The 20,290-nt window shown below is 44.1% G+C and overlaps 1 protein-coding gene and 1 long non-coding RNA gene across 10 annotated transcripts in view; one reads left to right on the top strand and one right to left on the bottom strand.

Annotated features, from left to right (window-relative positions):
* Positions 1-20,290, top strand: part of SLC45A2 (solute carrier family 45 member 2) — a 35,735-nt gene that overhangs the window by 12,681 nt on the left and 2,764 nt on the right. For 3 of the 9 annotated variants that reach the window (XM_053303793.1, XM_053303795.1, XM_053303792.1), the window contains 3 exons: positions 13,088-13,231; positions 15,169-15,292; positions 17,096-17,301. In XM_053303793.1, the coding sequence (XP_053159768.1) occupies positions 13,088-13,231; positions 15,169-15,292; positions 17,096-17,301 (474 nt within the window). The other 6 variants (XM_053303800.1, XM_053303798.1, XM_053303797.1 and 3 more) reach the window with 6 other exon arrangements.
* Positions 13,709-20,290, bottom strand: part of LOC128348148 (uncharacterized) — a 38,900-nt gene continuing 32,318 nt past the window's right edge. Inside the window, exons 2-3 of the long non-coding RNA XR_008317961.1 lie at positions 16,715-16,959; positions 13,709-14,035 (exon numbers count right to left, since the gene is read on the bottom strand). This is a non-coding gene — a long non-coding RNA (uncharacterized LOC128348148). The remainder of the gene's footprint in view (positions 14,036-16,714; positions 16,960-20,290) is intronic.

Below are 20,290 nucleotides of genomic sequence, written 5' to 3'. Positions count from 1 at the left end.
TTGAACCTTCCCAAATCACTCAAAGGCATTTTAAATTGGCAAGGCACAGCAAGGTCAGCAAGGGTCACCACGAGGAATGAGCAGATTGAACCTCTGAATCCACCCCCAAATCACTGGAAACCACCACTCCCCCATCACTAAAAAACCTCGCCAACCATGGATACTTGGGTTGCAGTTGGCAAGACCTGTCACAATTTCCCATTCGCATATACTCAAAACCGCGGTTAGTAAAACCACGGTTGGCGAGTGATGATTGTATTCTATTATCCTACATGTATGCAATCTACAGCCTGTAAATGAATCCTTCAAATAAAGAACAAAATAGCTTAAAAAACAAAACAAAGCACAGAAATGTTACTGGCGTTGGTCCCAGGAAGCAGTATGTGTGCCTAATTATCTAGGTTCACTGATCTTGATTAATTTTACTCTGACTCCATTTCTTGCATTTTGCCAAGAATGATTTTAGCAAAGCCTGTTCAACTGACAGCCATGTCCTCAAGTTAGTGCATTTAATGAAAAGGACAAGAGTGTTATATCCATAACTGATGCTCTGTAATATAGCTTTTGCATAGTTCTTGGGCTAGCAATGAAGAATTACACGTTGGATTAAAGATCTGGTGCATTCTTTTGAAACATTTTGAAAACAATTCTATATCAATCTTAACTATGATAGTTTCAAAAGGTTTTTTTGAAAACGTACGTGGAGACCATATTCCTGAGAATAACTGAAAGTAAAAAATATGTACATCCTGATATTACCCAGAAGTGTATCCCACTGTGTTCAATGAAATGTACTGTTGTTCATGAAGTGTGCATAAGATTGCAGCTAAATAAGTACTTAAATGCACAATGGGCTGCTTCTGATTATATTTTGCCCCTCATGAGCTTAAAAAGGGAACATACCGAGAATGCATTCATCATCTTTTACAGATGTTCTGATGCCCTCCTCGTACATCCCTTTATCATGTAAAGGGAGAACTGAAGCAATTCATTCGAATTGCCACTCTATATGCATCCCAAATACTAGTTTAACTAGTATTTGGGTCAAATGCAAAGTAGCCATTTGGACAAACAGCTCCTCCCATGTGATCAAGGGATGCACCAGGAAGGCATTAGGATATCTGTGAAAGACGCCACAATGGATACATACTCTTGGCATGTTCCTCTTTTAATCATATGAGGGGGAAAGTATTGATGGAACCGGCTCAATGTAAAAAAATCTGCTGAGCAGATAACCCTGCACCCCAGTCAATTTACTGCCAAAGATTTTTATGTTTACTTTTTGAAATATTAATCTTAATATTGATCTTAATATTAATCATGAAATATTGATATTATATTTCAATAAGCACCCACTGCCTATTAAGATAATCTGGGGAGGTATGGTTGCAGTTGCCACCGGCTCGGTTGGTGGCGACTCGAGACCGGGCCTTTTCTAGAGCTGCCCTGGGACTCTGGAACACGCTTCTTAACAAATATAGAGTCTCCCCTTTTCTGAATGTTTTTAAGAAGGACCTGAAAACATACCTGTTTAGTCAGGTTTTAAGTTTCAAGTTTTACAGCTTTGAGTTTTAGAGTTTTATTTGTATTTTAAATTGTTTTAATTGTGCTAATGTTTTAACAGTTGTTTTTAGATTGTGAACTGCCCAGGGACTTCTGTATGGGGTGGCGTAAAAATGTGCTAAAAAATGTGCTAAATAAATAAATATGCACGGTCCTGACTTTCCCAGGCTTGATGTTCAAGCGTGCCAGTGGTAACAGCGGAGTCATAGCATCCTCCATGGTCTCTGCAGAACCGTAAAATGGCCTCCCCTAAGCACTCTGCCACAGGGCCTGTACATAGAGGGGTCACTTGAACCTGTTTTAGCCAATAAAGTTACACAAAATGGCTGCCGCTTCATTATCACACCTGTGCCATCAAGCCTTTCCAGGCTCTAAAACCTGTTCCTATTGGTCCAGGTTGGTGGGGGATGTTCATAGAGGGGTCACATCCACCTTCAGGGCATGGTCAGGCATATTCTGGTTTGGGGGGGAGTCAGAACATCTGGGGTGAGGGTATAGGCCTGGCTCTGACCATTTCCGGTGATGTAGGCCTGCTTCTGACAGCTTCGGGTGATGGCAGCAAGCATGTGGCGTCACTGGGAGCATGTGGCTTTATTTGTACACAAAAACACATGGTTATTTACAGCTAGTGTGTCTCTAAACTACTCTCCTGTCTCTTATAAGGCATTTCTTGATTCTGATTGATTGATTGATTGATTGATTGATTGACTGCTTAAAACGGCTATATCCTACCATTTGTGCCAAAGCACTCCAAGGTAGCTTGCAACATAAAAATAAATAAACATTAAAAATATAGAAACAATAACAAGGCAATAAAATCACAATCTCCCAGAGAACATCTCAGAGCCCTCTGAAACAGGGCAGTGTGTGTTTGCTACCAGAAAGCAAAATGCTGAGAAGGAATGAAGGGGGCTTGGTGCTACCATGGAACATGCTCTGTATGCCCTGCATACCTCAAACAGCAAGGGAACCTGAAGCGAATCATTATCTCCTAATTAGCTACAAAAGAGAACAACAAAACTAGTCCTGTGGAGCTGATTTTGTGACTGTTACCTCTGGGCACCCACACCCAAGTTTTTTGTCACAGTTTATATATATATATATTCTTATTTTTTCAATATAGGCAGAAGGCGGCCAAACAAACCTTGTTTGCAGCTTGCTACAACCCAATGCATGTGTGCACAGGGAGAGGGAAATGTGCACATAAAATTCAGTCCTGCTCTAGGAGCCACCTAATGGCGCAGTGGGGAAGTAACTTGCCTAGGAAGTAACTTGGCTCTATTATTATTCCCAGTTCATGCCAGTCAGATCTGACAAATTAAATGGAAGGGAGCTAGAGTATTTTTGTAACTGTGCAATGACAAGAAAACAGATTCAAGCTAGGAGGAATTTCTTATCTGTCAGACTTACTATTATTACTATTATTTAAATGCTGCTTTTCAACAGCAAAAATTCTCAAAACAGTTGAGATATTTAAAAAAGAAGATGGTTCCCTGCCCCCAAAGGGCTCACAATCTATTAAGGAACACAAGGTAGACAATAGCAACAGCCACTGGCGGGATGCTGTGCTGGGGATGAAAAGGGCCAGTTGCTCTGCTGTCCTCCTGCTAAGGAGAAGCAGAACTTTGGAAGGTGCTTCTTTGCACAATTGACAAGCTGTTTGACACTGGAGCACTCCGGCCGTATTAGCATGTAACGCAGAACTGCTCCCCTTCCCCCGCTCTCCTGTCCGAATTTAGATATAATGGAGAGCAGGCTCTCTGCAGTCAGGGAGACTGCAGAGAGGAGGGGGAACTGGTTGTGTGGGCTTCCTTCCTGCATGAAGGACAGCCCACACAGCCACTCACTGTCAGAGAGAGGAAGGAGCTTCCTCCCTCAACTCTGGTTACACGGAATGCAGCCTGCAGTTCCGCATTCACACATAATGCGGGTTGCATTCAACCTTGGGTTGGAGTGGCAAAACTCACTACAACCCGAGGGTGCAGTGGAGAGCGAAACCTCTGTGCAGAACTGCAGTTTGGAAGGGGTGTCCTGCATCCAGACATACAGGTTTGGCAACCTCTGGCCCTTCAACTCTGGTTTTGCGTTATGTGCGAATGCAGCCTCTGCCTCACGCAATGCTGGTGGGCTCTCCTTCTCTAAAGATCATCTGGAGCTTTGCTTTCTGAATATGGGTTGGACTTCAAGGTACCTTCCAACTCCTAAGTTCAATGATTCTATGATTCTACTTGGTTCAGTTAGCCAAACACAATCTAGAGAAAGTGCACTTCCTATTTCTCTAGTCTAGCTGCTGGGCTCTCTGTCTGCAGGCATTCCCATGGAGTCAGGTGCCTTTCCTCGCCTTCTCAGCCACCCAGAGGCACAACAATCTCATGCTGCTGAAGTTACTTTCATGTGCTGCTTTATTTTCATTCGAGGCATTCACTACCTCAATTTCTGCACCAACCTTGGAGGTGGAAATGCTGCTTCCTTTTAAGCCAGACACTTTTGCAAAAGACTGCTGAGAAACCAAAGGATGCAGAGATAAGAAAAGAAAAAAAAGAAAAAACTCCAAGAAGAATGAAATGAGAACTCAGATCGAAGTCTTACCACTGCAAGTGCTGATAGACTGGCGTGCTTAGCCTATTGAGAAAGAAGTTAAGCAGCAACTTGGTTATACGACGTTGTGTGGGAAGACAAATGTGAGTGATAACAGCCCAATCCTATCAGCCTTGCAGCTGAGACCAGGGCCTCTGAGAGGAATTTCATCAGGGGGTACAAAGTTTCTTTCAGGGCCCCTTCCCTTCTTCATAAATAAAATAAAATAAAATAAAATAAAATAAAAGAGGATCAGAGAGAAGAATGCACATTTGATTTGAACATCTTTGTTTATGCTACAATACAGATAAGGAGAAAGAATTCACATTAAAAAATCATTTTATATTGCAGTGCAGATCAGATCATCAGAAGACATAATTATTAGTAAATAGAGATGTGCACAAATCAATTTTTTTGATTTGATTTGTGCCCCAAACAAATCACCCTTGATTTGTTTTGTGTCCAAATCTACCCCCGCCAAATCACCCCAGATTTGATTTGTTTTTTCTTTGATTTGATTTGGATTTTGACTGATTCAGACCACTTAACAAGGTCCTAGGGGAATCAAATTTGGATGATGTGTAGGACCCCATGGGTGCTACCTATCACCCAAATTTCAAGGCAATATGACACTTTTTTTTCATCAATTTTTACTGATTTTGAACATTTTCACCATAGGAAACAATGGGGATTCGAAGTTGCCATATCCTAACCCTAAAACAGATCCCCAGCTTTCATTTTAAAAAAAAAAAAGCTAATCTCTAGCCCTTGTAGAAGTGGAGTTATGGAACAAAATGTGCAGTCATTTTTCAAGAGTTTGGATTCTTTGGTGTATAATAACTTTTCCTCATAATGAATCCCTATGAGGATTCATTCCACACCTTCATTTCTTCTGTTCATTTTGACTGTCACTGTCAACTGCCAACTGTCAAGTGCCAACTGCCATGTGCCATCTACACACACACCCCCCGCAAGGCAGTGGGGTACTCATTTTACATTTTAGGGATATCAATCAATCAATTTTATTATTACAGCCATTGGCCAGCAGAAATAGAAATAACAAACATATCCAATACAACAATACTAAAACACAATAAAACAAAATACAGTCATTCATAAAAAATTAGTTTTAAAAGCATAAACAGCTCCCATAGTTAAGGTCACTTAAGGTCACTTAAGGTCACAGTTAAGGTCACTTAATTGAGACCTTTCCCCCCCCAAATTCAATTTTTATTAATTTTAACAACCGTAATATTATCATTCATTACAAATACACACAAAAAAGGTAGACTTCCCGCTCATATTTCTTCGTGAATCATCAACTATAAAATTTACCCTTGCTATAATAATAATTCAAAACGTAAATTCAAACCCTTACAAACATAATTAATCTAACCAACCTGCGATTTTTACTAAATTTCAAACCCTGCTGTCAAGTCCATAGTAGGAAAATAATTCTTTAGATACAACAAAAATGGTTTCCAATCTTCTTTAAAACATTCCAAGTTTTGATCTCTTAATAGTGCTGTAAGTTTTGCCATCTCCGCATATTCCAAAATTTTTATCAGCCAGTCTTCTTTTGAAGGCAGTTCACTGGTCTTCCATTTTTGTGCATATATAATTCTAGCCGCCATAGAGGCATACATAAAAAATGTTAAATTAGTTGTAGAGATTGCACCTTGTGTTACTCCCAGCAGGAAGGATTCTGGCTTCTTATGAAATGAGATTGAGACCTTTTTTTAGGGATATTGATATGTTTAGTTTCTTTGGTGTCTAATAACTTTTCCTCATAATGAATCCCTATGAGGATTCATTATATGCCTTCATTTCTTCTGTTCATTTTATTTTTATTTATTTATTTTTATTTATTTATTTGATTTATATACTGCCCTTCCAAAATGGCTCAGGGTGATTTACAGTTAAAACAAACCACTAAAAACGGTAAAGAGCTAAAACAAATTAAAAACAATATAACAATTTTAAAACATTTTAAAACAACAATTAAACCATTACAGTAATTAAAAACCCCGAAATCAAGTTTTAAATTTTAAAATAAACCAGATTTTAAAAAACCCCAAATTTAGGATACCGAGTAAGCTTGGGTGAAGAGAAGGGTTTTCAGGTGTTTTTTGAAAATTGCCAGAGATTGGGAGGATCGTATCTCAGCAGGGAGTGCATTCCACAATCTCGGGGCAGCGACCGAGAAGGCCCATCTCTGTGTAGCCACCAAATGAGTTGGTGATAACTGGAGATGGATCTCCTCAGATGACCTCAATGGGCGGTGGGGCTTGTAATGAAGAAGATGCTTTCTTAGATACCCAGCGCCTAAGCTGTTTAGGGCTTTGTAAGTTATAACTAGCACTTTGTATTTCGTCCAGAAACCTATTGGCAGCCAGTGTAACTCCATCAGTAAAGGAGTAACATGGTCTCTCCGAGATGACCCAGAGACCAACCTGGCTGCCGCATTGTGAACCAACTGAAGTTTCCGGACTACATAAAAAGGCAGCCCCACATAGAGCGCATTACAAAAGTCAAGTCTGGAGGTTACCAACAGATGTACCACAGTTTTGAAATGATTGATCTTGAGAAACAGGCGCAGCTGGCGTATCAGCCGGAGCTGATAGAAAGCACCCCTGGCCACCGTCTCAACCTGAGAAACCAGGGAGAGGTGTGAATCCAGAAGTACTCCCAGACTGAGAACCTGTACCTTTTGGGGAAGTGTGACCCCATCTAGAACAGGCGGATCAAAATCGTCTCTGGAGTTCTGACACCGCACAATAAGTACTTCCGTCTTATCTGGATTCAGCTTCAGTTTATTCTCCCTCATCCAGCCCATTACTGCTTCCAGACAGGCATTTAGAGAGGATATGCCAGCTCCTGAAGAAGTTGGCATGGAGAAGCAGATCTGGGTGTCATCAGCGTACTGGTAACACCCAGCTCCAAATCCCCTGATGATCTTTCCCAGCGGTTTCATGTAGATGTTAAAAAGCATTGGAGAAAGTACGGAGCCTTGAGGGACGCCATACTTAAGCTCAGATCTTGAAGAGCAACAGTCTCCAATCAACACCATCTGGAATCTGTCTGAGAGGTAGGAGCGGAACCACTGTAAAACAGAGCCTCCCACCACCAACACTCTCAGAAGCTCCAGAAGGATACTATGGTCAATAGTAACAGAAGCCGCCAAGAGATCCAAAAGGACCAACAGAATCACACTTCCTCTGTCAATTGCCAATTTGAGATCATCCATCAGGCCGACCAAGGCAGTCTCCACCCCGTAGCCCGCCCGAAAACCAGTTTGAAATGGGTCAAGATAATCAGTTTCCTCCAAGACCGCCTGGAGCTGAGAGGCCACCACCCTCTTAATTACTTTGCCCAGCCATGGGAGGTTGGAAACAGGCCTGTAATTGGTCAACTCTGAGGGATCTAATGCAAGTTTCTTTAGAAGAGGTCTAATGATTGCCTCCTTAAGACAAGGAGGCATCCTGCCCTCCCTCAGAGAGGCATTTATGATTTCTACCAGGCTGTCTACAACAGCCTCCCTGCTAGATCGAACAAGCCATGTTGGACAAGGGTCAAGAGAACAAGTGGTAGGCCTCACCGTCCCAAGCAGCTTGTCCACATCCTCAGGAGTCACAAATGATTTTGACTATAATTGGACAGTGCCAGCTGTCAACTGCCATGTGTTTACTATACCCCCCCCACACACACACACAAACACACAGAGGTACTCAGTGTATTTTTAAGGTATTTTTGAAGTGTTTAGATTCTTTGGTGTCTTCATTACACACCTTCATTTCTTCTGTTCATTTTGACCCCACTGCTTTGCAGGTGGGGGGGGAATTAGTGGCATTCCGTGCCCCCCCAACCCACAAGGGTACTCAATTTATATTTTAGGAATTTTTGAGGTGTTTAGACACTTTGGTGTGTAATGAATCCTCATAGGGATTCATTATGAGGAAAGATTATTAGATACCAAAGAGCCTAAACACTTGAAAAAAATCCTAGAACATAAACTGAGTAGTACCCCACTGCCTTTTGGGGTATAGTTGGCAGATGGCAGTTGGCACTGTGGAAAAGACAGTCAAAATGAATAGAACAATTGAAGGTGTGTAATGAATCCTCATAGGGATTCATTGAGGGAAAGTTATTATAAACCAAAGAATCCAAACACTTGAAAAATAGTGACCACACATTTTGCTCCATAACTCCACCTCTACAGGGGCTAGAGCTTAGCTTTCTTTTTTCAATGAAATCTGGGAATCTGAGGGAATTAATAGGAGGGAGCCAAATCTTGAATCAATTCAAATCGAATCAGGCACAATTCAATTTGTACCTGAATCTAGCCAATGGACCACAGGGGAGATTAGTTTTGTCTCCAAATCACCTGAATCAGCTAGATTCGGGTACAAATCGATTTGTACCTGAATCAGTTTGCACATCCCTATTAGTAAAAAGTTTTTTAACAGGTAGGCAGGCTTAGTATTTACTTTTTAAAAAGAGCTTTCCTGGTCTTTTTTTGGTGAAATATTTCGAATCACAGCATGAAAATTAATTGTTCTGGCAATGTTTGATTCAATACTTAGCCTGGCCAAATTCACAAGACATTTCTGAGACATTGTAGACCTTAAATAATTTAAATAATTAAATAATCACTGAGAGGAATAGCATGTTCTTTCAATGTTTCAGTTATCAACTGAGCAATTTCTATTTCAACTGAGCAATTTCCCTCTTTTGTTGCTACAATCTGCAAACTTGAAAAATCTTTCTTGAATCTCATACTGTGTCTCTTTTAAAAGTACATATCTCAAAAGAAATGTTGTTTGTTCAATATGGGAGGAATCTGGTGTGGCATCTACTATTACTGCAAAGTGCTTTACAGATTGCCTCTCCAGCAAAATGTATTGTTTCACAAGATTTGAGCATTCTGCAATAAATTCATTTTGTTAGTCAGGGGACAGATAATGAACTTGAAGCCGCTCACTCCTTTTCTGCGACTCCTCTACACTTAGCACACTAAGAAGGATGGGGTCCCACCTGGAGAGCAGTTCAATGAGTCCTAAAAAGTGTCCATTGTTTGAATCACCAATTCGATGGGATGAACCAGTAAATGCCAGACCACGTTCTCCCAAGGAGAGTACAACATCGATGATGCACTTTAAAAGATTGTAGCATATCACAGCTTCAGTTTTGATTGACGCTTCTAAGATGGTGTCAACTCCTGTCTCAGAGAGCAGGTGCCTTTCTAGTTCTTGCCAAGCTAGGTAGCATTCTCTGTGACTATTGCCTTTTTCATGTTTTGGGAACCTGTAGGAAAGCTTCTGCCACTTCATAAGAACATAAGAACATAAGAACAGCCCTGCTGGATCAGGCCCAAGGCCCATCTAGTCCAGTATCCTGTTTCACACAGTAGCCCACCAGATGCCGCTGGAAGCCACAGACAGGAGTTGAGGGCGTGCCCTCTCTCCTGCCATTACTCCCCTGCAACTGGTTCTCAGAGGCATCCTGCCTTTGAGGCTGGAGGTGGCCCACAGCCCTCTGACTAGTAGCCATTGATAGACCTCTCCCATTAGAATCCCAGCCTTCAGCAGATACCAGTGCAGATATGGTAGAAGTGCTATTTTATTTTATTTATTTATTACTTACACTTTTATACCGCCCCACACTCGTGTCTCTGGGTGGTTCACAATGATACAACAGTTAAAAACACATGTAAAAACACATTAAAACAATTAAAAACTAACAATTTAAAAATCAATCACAGAATTAAAAACCTATACATTACTAAGAAGCTGAAAAAGCCTGTGTAAAAAGATGGGTTTTTAAGCATTTTAAAAAAATTGTCAGAGATGGAGAGGATCATATCTCAGTAGGGAGCGCATTCCATAGTCCCGGGGCAGCAACCGAGAAGGCCCATCTCCGTGTGGCCACCAGACGAACTGGCGGCAACTGGAGACGGACCTCTAGAGACAACTGCAATGAACGGTGGGGCTCATAATGAAGAAGACGTTCTCTCAAATACCCAGGGCCTAAGCCGTTTAGGGCTTTATAAGTTATAACTAGGACTTTGAATTTTGCCCGGAAACCTATAGTGCTAGTCTTGAGACTATTGACTGTCTTGTGCCAAAATAATCAACATGGAAAGCAATATAATGCTTGTTTATGTTGACTTCAGACAAACCAGTCTCTTACATGTAGTTCTCCAATGGTGCTTTGAAATTTCAGTATGCTTTCTGGGAAAACTTGGTTGCAGATATCTTTTAAGAATGTTTTTGGCTCCTGGGCCCACCTTTGGACCCCGGGCCCGGTTATGATGTATTCCCTGATCCCGCCTCTCATAGGCCCTGGCTGAGACAGTGGCTCATAGGGTTGGGTGAGTTCTCACAAGTAGTGCCAGTGCACTGTGCAACCTAACCCTAGTTCTGGCCCCATGCCGCCCGTACAGCACAGCACAGCAAAGGGGTGGGAAGAGATCTTGACGAAAGCAAGGGTGGCAGTTCCACTGACCTGGATGTCCGCACCACATCTAGGACTATGACTCCAAGGACGACGGGGAGAGGCTGGAGCTCAGTGGTAGAGCAGATGTTTTCCAAGCAGAAGGTCTCAGTTTCAGTCCCTGGCATCTCCAGGTTAAGCTGGGGTAGACCCTTCTCTAGAACCCTGCAGAGTCCGTGCAGACCGTATTGGGCTGGATGGACTCATGGTCTGACTCAGGATGCTGGCTCTCACGGCCATCAATGAGGTAGGACAAGCATCCGAGCCAAGTTCAGGAGGTGCATGCCCTCCCGTTTTGTGACCGAGTGTGACTAAAAAGCAAGGTAGGAGGCGGGGCAGAGCTATAATAGGGTGCAGAGGTCCCAAGAACCTGCGCCATCCTGCCTCCAGGATGGCCTTTCTTCCCACCCCCACCCCCACTGGCCAGACATCCCTGGGGTTGCTTGCTGCTGCATTCTTGCCGCTGCTGCCACCAACATCAGGAGAGGAAACAGGGAGGAGCACGCTGCTGCAGCAGGCGAGGGTGCCTGTGAGAACACAGCCCACCTATGCCTTCCCTACACAACTGGTAGCAGGTGGGGAAGTGAGCGTGTGTGTGGCTCCTGCTGGGTAAGAGGGCTCTGTCTTACCCAGCAGCTGTATCCAGCTGTTCAATGAGCTAGGGGGAAAAGCCCTCCTACACATTGGGAGCCTCACACACGGTAACTTCCCTCACCTCCTGCCTTGCTTCCACACAGTCGCAAAATGGGAGCCCTCACAGCTCCCAAACTTGGATAGGACACTTGTCCTACCCTCTTGAGGCTTGTGTGAACTAGCCCAGGATCAGGCAGCTTCCTGTGTTCACATGACTATCCAAGTAGCTCCCTATCTCTTGCAAAGATGCAGTGCTATGACTAGATATGGGGTCTTGGTATGGGGTGTATGCTTCCTTCTTTGCACAAGCAGTCTCTTAATAGTACTCTCTCTGAAAGCAACTTTTAAAAAACAACAACCACCTTTTTTTATTTCAGGCTTTTGAATGAGCTGCTCTTTTTAAATTTTTAATTGCATTTATGCTGGTTTTATGTTTTTATTGAATTGTTTTTATATTGTTGTTAACAACCACCCTGGGGTCTTAGGACAAAGGGCAATATAAATAGGAAGGAAGGAAGGAAGGAAGGAAGGAAGGGTAGTATGTAAAGAGGGGTTCTTGGTGGCTTCTCTGCACTCACAGCATATCATTCCAAAGTCACTAAAGCTCAAGCCTAAGCACCTTCAATGTTCATTTTCTAGTTTGGAGTGATATTTTGCCTTAGATTGAGTACATGGGGGACATTTTTTTATCTTACTTTCATGAGGGAAGAAGACTTAATGAGGCCACCATGTATCTGTGTGTGTCCCCCTCTAATAACTTTTGCATTTACAGTCTGCAAACCAGATTTACAGCACGGGGGGGGGGGCGGTGTTCCTAGGCGACCCCAATGTGAGTATTATTATTATTTTGGCCAGTCTGCCATCTTGTTTCAAGATGTTGGCTACTCAAAGTATAGGCAACAACATTTCTTTGGAACTGTCCACACCTGGGCCAGATGAGCAACAAGGCAGCCAGGATCGCAAGCTCTTTGGGGGAGTGAGCTGTTGGGCAGAAGAGGGCTGGGGTGAACCGAGGGCTTATGTAGTCAATGAGAGCCCCAACCCTCTCTGACTCCTCAGTTCAGCCCTACCCCTGAGGAGGCACCAGTGACACTCTCCCCCTCCTTCCGAGTAGGCTTATCAGAAGGGAGGCCCCAAACAGCCAGGTGAGCATTCCACCTTCAGAGCTGCAGCTCTGCTCTGGTGCCTCAGCACCTCTGCTCCCAGGAACTCAGCGACAATAGAAGGGGCTCTGAGGAAGGGGCAGAAGCCCCACGGAGAGACACCAGGTCTGCAGAGCCCCAGGACACTCCCAGGGGAAGGGTGTCCAGCTCCAGCTCTGAAGGATCTGGGGGAGGGGGAGCTCCCCAGTGGAGTTGCCATGCCCCCTGGAGTCTTGGGTTTCACCTGGATTTGAAGCATCTCACCCAGATTGCTTAGCCCATCCAGATTTGCCTGGATTTCAGCTTTCATCAAAATAGATAGATAGATAGATAGATAGATAGATAGATAGATAGATAGATAAGCAAGCTATAGCCCTTGTAGAAGCAGAGTTATGGAGCAAAATGTGCAGTCACTATTCTGCTCAAAAATTATTTTCAAGGCAATCTACATAATATGCAAATTAGGCACCCAGATTTGGAAAGCCAGAATATGGCAACCCTAGTTCCCAGTGCCTATAGTATCATCATACTGGTGGATGGACCGTAAGAAGACGGAGAGTTGAATGATTGTCATGTGAGCACAAGCTCTTAATGCAGCAAGAAAGCAGAGAATGCTGGCTCCTTGGCCATCTGTTAATCATGCTGGCAGATTTTAAACACTTGGAACTTCTTCCTTTTAGATTCAGAGGCAGATGACGATCAAGTCCCTCCTGAAAGCACTCCTAAGCATGCCTTCCCACTATCGCTCTTTGTGTATGAGTCATCTAATGGGATGGACAGCTTTCCTCTCCAACATGCTCTTCTTCACTGATTTTATGGGACAGGTAAAGAAAACAACCCTTGTGAATGCAAACAGGCCCTTTTTGATTTGAATTATTTAATCCACTTGGTTTGGCTGATATGGTAGCAAATTCAGAATCATTAACATCTAGGATAGCTGAGTGAACATTTCTGGAGAGCAAAAATACTGTAGATGTCCCCAGGCTCTCCTGGGTCTATTGGGGAGCTGGAGATTTGATTTGCTTTTCTTAAAGTGTGTGCCTTTTTATCTACCTTTTGGTCTAAATAGTGAAATGCCAGTTTTAAAAATGATGATTCCTGGAACTTACAACAACATCAGTGTCCATTTAGCTATTTAGAATAAAGCTGAAGGACGCATTGCAAAAGCTTTCTTCATCTCGCTTTTGGAGTTGATGGAACTGACAATCATGCAATACATTTTAATATTAGAATGCTCTGGTATTTTATTATTTTGTCTACTGCATTTGTGTATTTGATAATTTTAAAGCAGAACTGACATTTCTAGCACTCTATTTAATGGTATTTAGAAACTTTGATGTGGGTAAGTATTCTGGTCTGATCTTACCCAGTTGCTCGTGGAGGATGTCACTACTCTGGTGAAGGTTGCAGGAGAGAAAGACTGTGTCTGATTCTATCTTGAACTCCTGCCTTCCAAAAGATGTTCTGTGGACAGGGAGGGGCTTCTGACTGCTGAGGGGAGCATTCCCAGAACATGGACACCCACAGCACACTATGTCGTGCTGCTGATAGAAAGGTCATGTGAAGCAAAAGCCAAGTCTCAATGCCTTCCATGGTTCTTCCTCCTCTGTTGGCGGAAAATTTGCTGCCTGTACGTGTCATAATAATTAAAAGCATCAGCATCAGATACAGCAGCACTAAATTAGTGACACAATTTGAACCTCAACGCAATTTCAGAAACAGAGTGTATCAAAAGCTTTCTGAAATGAAAACACTTTTTCCCTTTTTCCAAGAAGCTAATCCAGTTGGGCAGTTGTGGAGTTTTTGCAGAAGGGAAGTACAAAAGGCCAGAGTAATAACAGAATATATCTAGCCAGGGATTTGGTAGAGGAGAATGGTCTCAGAACTTCCCCAGCTAGTCCCAAGTAGGGATGTGCACAAACCTTCGAACTGTGGTTTGAGCACAGTTTGAGAGCTTTAAGAAAGAGGAGAGCAGGTCCTTATCTGTTCTCTGCTGACCTACGCAGCTTCCTGCTGGGGTGGAGCACATCCCAAGAATCCCTACATGGCACCAACACACACATAGCATCCACGCATGCGCAGGTGCCATTTGCGTGGTCAGCATGGGGTTGCTGACCACACAAATGGTGCCTGTGCATGCACGGATGCCATTTGTGTGCTGGTGCCACACGGGGATTCTTGGGATGTGCGCCACCCCAGCAGGAAGCTGCATAGGTCAGCAGCAAGCAGGTACGGACCTGCTCTCCTCTTTCTTAAAGCTCCCAAACTGTGCTTGAACCATGATTCGAACCATGGTTCATGCACATTCCTAGTCCCAAGAGGCAGGCATATGGAGATGGGAACAGGCCCTCCTGAAGGTCCTAAGCTGCACTTAGGACCTTCAGAGAATGAGGCAGCATAAACCTATCTATCAAATAATCCACTTTCACACCTACCAGTTCCATCAGTTTCATGTTGATGTGCAGCTGGTACATGTGATCGGCACTGGGCTATAAGTCACTTGTGCATTGGATGCATATCAAAGCATATACCCAACGAGCAAGAAGTACATCTGATCCAAAGCACAACTGACCTGCATGATCCAGTGGAATCATTGTGTCGCTATTTGCATGGCATTCAGTGTTCTTTCTCTCTAGTTCTTTTTCCTTTTCAGCCAGATAAGTCTCTTCCTAGTCTTTTGAATCCTAGTTTATTTAGAAAGGAGGCACATGGAGATACCAGCTGGTTTTTATCCCTTCTTTCTGTGATGCACGCACTGCAGGTTGTGTTCAACGGTGATCCTTATGCACCTCACAACTCGACAGCTTACCTGACCTATGAAAAGGGAGTCGTGATTGGATGCTGGGGAATGTGCATCAATGCAATTTCCTCCTCACTCTATTCCTGTGAGTACCACCAAGAAATGGACCCATCACTCCACTTTGAAGACATGAAGGTTGTTCTCACGACCGCTGTTGGTGGGGTGGGGGAGGGTGGGTGCGGGAAGGCAGGACTACACCTACGGGCAATTGACCTCAGACAATTGCTGTTTCTCTTTGGCAGCACGCTCCTTGCAAGCCTACACAAGCTGTGGTGCAGGAAGCAATGCAGCCAACTGGAGGCCGGGGAAATGAAGCCCAGCCTCCAGAAATTCCAGAAGGCACCACTCAAGGAGCATGGTGCATCGGGGGATTTCCCAGTGCTGGGTGCTCTAGCCACTCAACTCTATGGATATTCAGTCTGCAGGAAGCCCAAGCATTCATATGATGGGGAACTGGGGTAGAAGGATGTGAGCATGCCTTTCTACCTCAGTTTAAGCCTGGGGGGGGGGAAACCTGCCTAGAGAGCAGGAGGCTGTTGGTTCGAATCCCTGCTGATGTGTTTCCCAGAATATGGGAAACTTCAAGCAGCAGCAATATAGGAAGGTGCTGAAAGGCATCATCTCATACTGTGTGGGAGGAGGCAATGGTAAACCCCTCCTGTACTCTACCAAGAAAAGGACATGGCTCTGAGGTCGCCAGTAGTTGACACCTACTCAACAGCACAACCTTTCCTTTCCTACCTGGCCAAGAGCACAGGACTCAGGACCGATCCCGGTGCTCTACATGAGCAGCTCTACCCAGGTAGGGCTGTGCAAACCCAGGCAAGGATGCTTGTGTACATGGCTTCATGGTTTTCTGCCATTTTCCTCACGGGAGGTCAGCTGGGGCCTTCCAGACTAGATCGAGCCTACTTTTGCCTGGCCAGGCCAATTTTGCCTGGCCACTGCTTGCTCTACCAAATTTTAATTCAGAAATTTAATCCTCTGCCCATTCTATTCCATTTCAATCAAGAGAATGGTACAACCCAGAGAATGGTCTGAAAGCACATGATAATATTCAGTTAAGAAGATCTGATGAGCAGTGCCTGAGGGACCTTCTGGGAGTCATGTGTGTATGTCATGACCTCAACTTTGTGTAGCAACTAGAGATGTGAAGGCCTGGGGGGAAATATGGGGGGAGCCCCCCTTTTTTGGGGGGAGGGTTTTTCTGGGGGAAAGATAAAAAACCTTTTCAAGCCCCCACCCCCCGGCTTTCACATCTCCAGCAGCATCCAGGATTCTGACACAGCTGAAAAGGACCCAGACCCTGGCTTCAGCATTGACCCAGGAGCCCAGAACTGAACTGGACTCCTGAAATGGGACGCCTAGAGAGGGCACCTCTTGAATTGGATTCTTCTGAGGGCAGAACTCTGCAATGTGTGCTCAACGCATCAGGCAGAAGCTGTCAGAAGGGTAACAGAGTGCTAAATTCCAGGCCGGAGAGGCCTGCCCATTTAAGACTGCTCACCCAGCATGAAGAGGAGGGCGTTGGGGCGAGGTAGTTTGGCCCAAGAGGGCTATGAGGCTTCATCATAGGAAGCTGCCAGCTCAGAGCTGTCTGTGGTCCAGTGACTGCTTGGCCACAGCTGAGGCTGCCATCTTTCCCTTGAGCTCCTACTCACAGTCAGGCCAGCCACACTGACCTCCTTGGAGGAAGAGTGGGGTCATCATCAACATTCCAATGTGCACTCTCATCACTTGGTGCAGGTTCATCTGTAAGCCAAAGAATACTGTTCTCAAAAATATTGTCAGAATCAGAGATGCTAAGACATTCAGAGACGGTCAACAGGCATCGATATGTCTATCTTTTTTAAAATAAAAAAGTATCTCCTTTTTCCACTTCCAACAGATTTGCAGAAAGCCCTTCTACCTTACATAGGATTAAAAGGACTTTATTTCATTGGATACCTGCTTTTTGGACTAGGCACTGGGTTTATTGGACTCTTTCCCAGGGTGTATTCTACACTGGCTCTTTGCTCCCTCTTTGGAGTAATGTCCAGCACGTTATACACGGTACCATTCAACCTCATTGCTGAATATCACAGGGAGGAAGAGGTCAGTTCAAATGAGTTCTTCTTGCTGTTATTTAATAATGGTTTTATTTTTTTCCTTGTTCTCAATCTCCAAGTGTCCCATCTTCATCCAGTCTAGAGCACTACCCAAGAATTAAATGAAAGGCCACAGCCAAGATCTTTCTCTTTAATGTGGACACCTAAAACCTCAGCTGGACAATATGGGGATGCCAGGAGTTAACAGGGCTGGGCATTTACCTCGCCATAGATTTGATACAAGGTTCATTAATAGCCAACACCACCATCTTTCTTAGCAATGCTGTCTGAGATCTGTTCACTACAGATGTGAGATGTTTAGATGTAGAGATGGGATGAGGCCATAGCTCAATGGCAGAGCATCTGCTTTGCATGCAGAATGCCCCAGGTTCAATCCCTGGCATCTCTAGGTAGGGCTGAGAGACTCCTGCTTGAAACTTTGGAGAAATCGCTGCCTGACAGTGTAGACCCGGGATTCTCAATGTTGGGCCCCCAGATGTTATTGGACTTCAGCTCCCATAATCCCCAGCCCCAGTGGCCTTTGGTTGGGGATTATGGGAGCTGAAGTCCAATAACATCTGGGGGCCCAACATTGAGAAACCCTGGTGTAGACAATACCGAGCAGATGGACCAATGGTCTGACTCAGTATAAAGCATTTTTGTATTTTCCTATGTACTAACATCTGTGTCGAGAGGAAATGCAGGGGCTGTAGCTCAGTGGTAAAGCACTGATTTGCATGTTAGAGGTTGTTGATTTTTACCCACAATAGGCAAAACAGCAGAGCACTAAGGAATGAGCACACACTCCAGTTACAGAGTCGGTAGCAGAGGATGGTTTGGATATTGCAGCTGTTTAGAGAAAACACATGGAAATCCTTGTATGACTAAACACTAAATATTTATTGGTTAAATACACTTAGATAGGAAAGACCTATCTCTAATCTAAAGGACTACATAATGGATAGGTAAGGAGAGAGAGAGAGAGAGAGAGAGAGAGAGAGAGAGAGAGCGATGTTTCCATCTGCTCTCTAGGAGGAAAGGAAGGATTGTGACTCAGCACAGAAAGTGTTGTAGAGTCAGTTCAGGGGTCATAGAGTAGGGACAGATAGGGAGACCCTGACTGACTGTCTCTACTCCCAATGCCCCTAGTGGACATTAGGACAGTTGGTGCAAAAGGTCGATGCACTGGAAGTTCATCTCCAACATTGCATACAGCAGGTTCGATCCCCAGCATGTCCACATAGGGCTGGGAAAGACTCCTGCCTGTAACCTTGGAGAGCCAGTGCCAGTCAATGTAGACAGTACTGAGCTGGATGGACCAATGATTTGACTCAGCATAAGGTATCTGACTCAGCATAAGGGAGAGGAGACCCGGTCTTGTGGTAGCAAGCATGACTTGTCCCCTTAGTAAGCAGCGTCCACCCTGGTTGCATATGAATGGGCGACTAGAAGTGTGAGCACTGTAAGATATTCCCCTTAGGAGCTGGAGCCACTCTGGGAAGAGCAGAAGGTTCCAAGTTCCCTCCCTGGCAGCATCTCCAAGATAGGGCTGAGAGAGATTCTTGCCTGCAACCTTGGAGAAGCTGCTGCCAGTCTGTGAAGACAATACTGAGCTAGATAGACCAATGGTTTAACTCAGTATATGGCAGCTTCCTATGTCCCTAAGGTATCTTTGTATCTCCCTATGTTCCTTCCTATGAGAGATTGAATTTTGGACCTTCTATATGCAAAGACGTGAGCAATGCCCCTGAGCTATTACCCTTCCTCAGCAGGGTTAAACAGCAGGATTATAACCACCCAAAGCTAAGCAGTGATGTGCCACTGATTTCAATGCAAGAGAGTTAAGCTTAATGTTCTCGGTAATTAATTTGCCTTTGCACTCAGTTAGGGACTACAGTTTTATTTATTGCAATATAACCCAGAGACTGGGATGATGTATTTTTCCAAACTGCTGCTCAGTTCCATCAACAGTGTTATTGGGTTAGCCAGCCTGGACTAGCAGGTGTTTTGAATGCAAGTCAGGCTGAACCAGCGATTTCATTTCATCAAAGAGAAGGTCAGTAGGTGAGCATATCTCAGCCTCCTGAGATAGCCTGCTTAGCATGATAGGAAGAATTTGTGAAGTTAAACACTCTCAGGGGTGTTAGGTTTCAAGCACATCTCTGTGGCTCAGAGGATGGAGAGTCATTCCAGTGGAAATGTGATACTCATATTTAATAAGATACCATCAGACAGAGAATCAATCGCCTTTGCTTGGCTGTGTGCTAGTCAGATTGGCTTGGCCGGCTCTGATTTTAACCGAAGGGCTTTTTATCTATAATGTTCTTCAGGGAAAAGTTGGTGTAGCAAAGGGGATAGCTACTAAATGACCCCGGCTGCCTGTGGTGTGGAGCATTGTGAGAGCAAGCCTAGGACATCGAGCTTCTTCTATGAAATATGCACTATAGTGGGATGTAAAACTCTTGTTTTTACAATACTGTACCATGTACAAGGCACTCTTGTTGCCTGTTAGATGTGAATGATAACTTAGAAGATTCTTCAGTCAAATGCCCTAGACTTGAACATTTTAATTCAGTAGGAAAAGACAGCGTGGTGTAGTGGTTAGAGTGCTGGACTAGGACCGGGGAGACCCGAGTTCAAATCCCCATTCAGCCATGAAACTAGCTGGGTGACTCTGGGCCAGTCACTTCTCTTTCAGCCTAACCTACTTCACAGGGTTGTTGTGAGGAGAAACTTAAGTATGTAGTACACCGCTCTGGGCTCCTTGGAGGAATAGTGGGATATAAAATGTAAATAAGTCAGTCAGTCAGTAAATAAATAAATAAATAAATAAATTTCACACAACAGCTATAAACAGGGACTAGTTGTGGCCGGGATGCCATCCCAACCCCACAGGCCGAGTTACCCAGAACTTTTCCAAACAGCTTTGCTACACTTAGGCTGGGTGGGTGGTTTCATACGAGGGAATCATTTACATCAGGACGACAGTGACAGAA

This window comes from Hemicordylus capensis, chromosome 2 (genome assembly GCF_027244095.1).
Source record: "Hemicordylus capensis ecotype Gifberg chromosome 2, rHemCap1.1.pri, whole genome shotgun sequence".
NCBI lineage: Eukaryota > Metazoa > Chordata > Lepidosauria > Squamata > Cordylidae > Hemicordylus > Hemicordylus capensis.
This window is presented reverse-complemented; position numbering and strand designations above follow the sequence as displayed.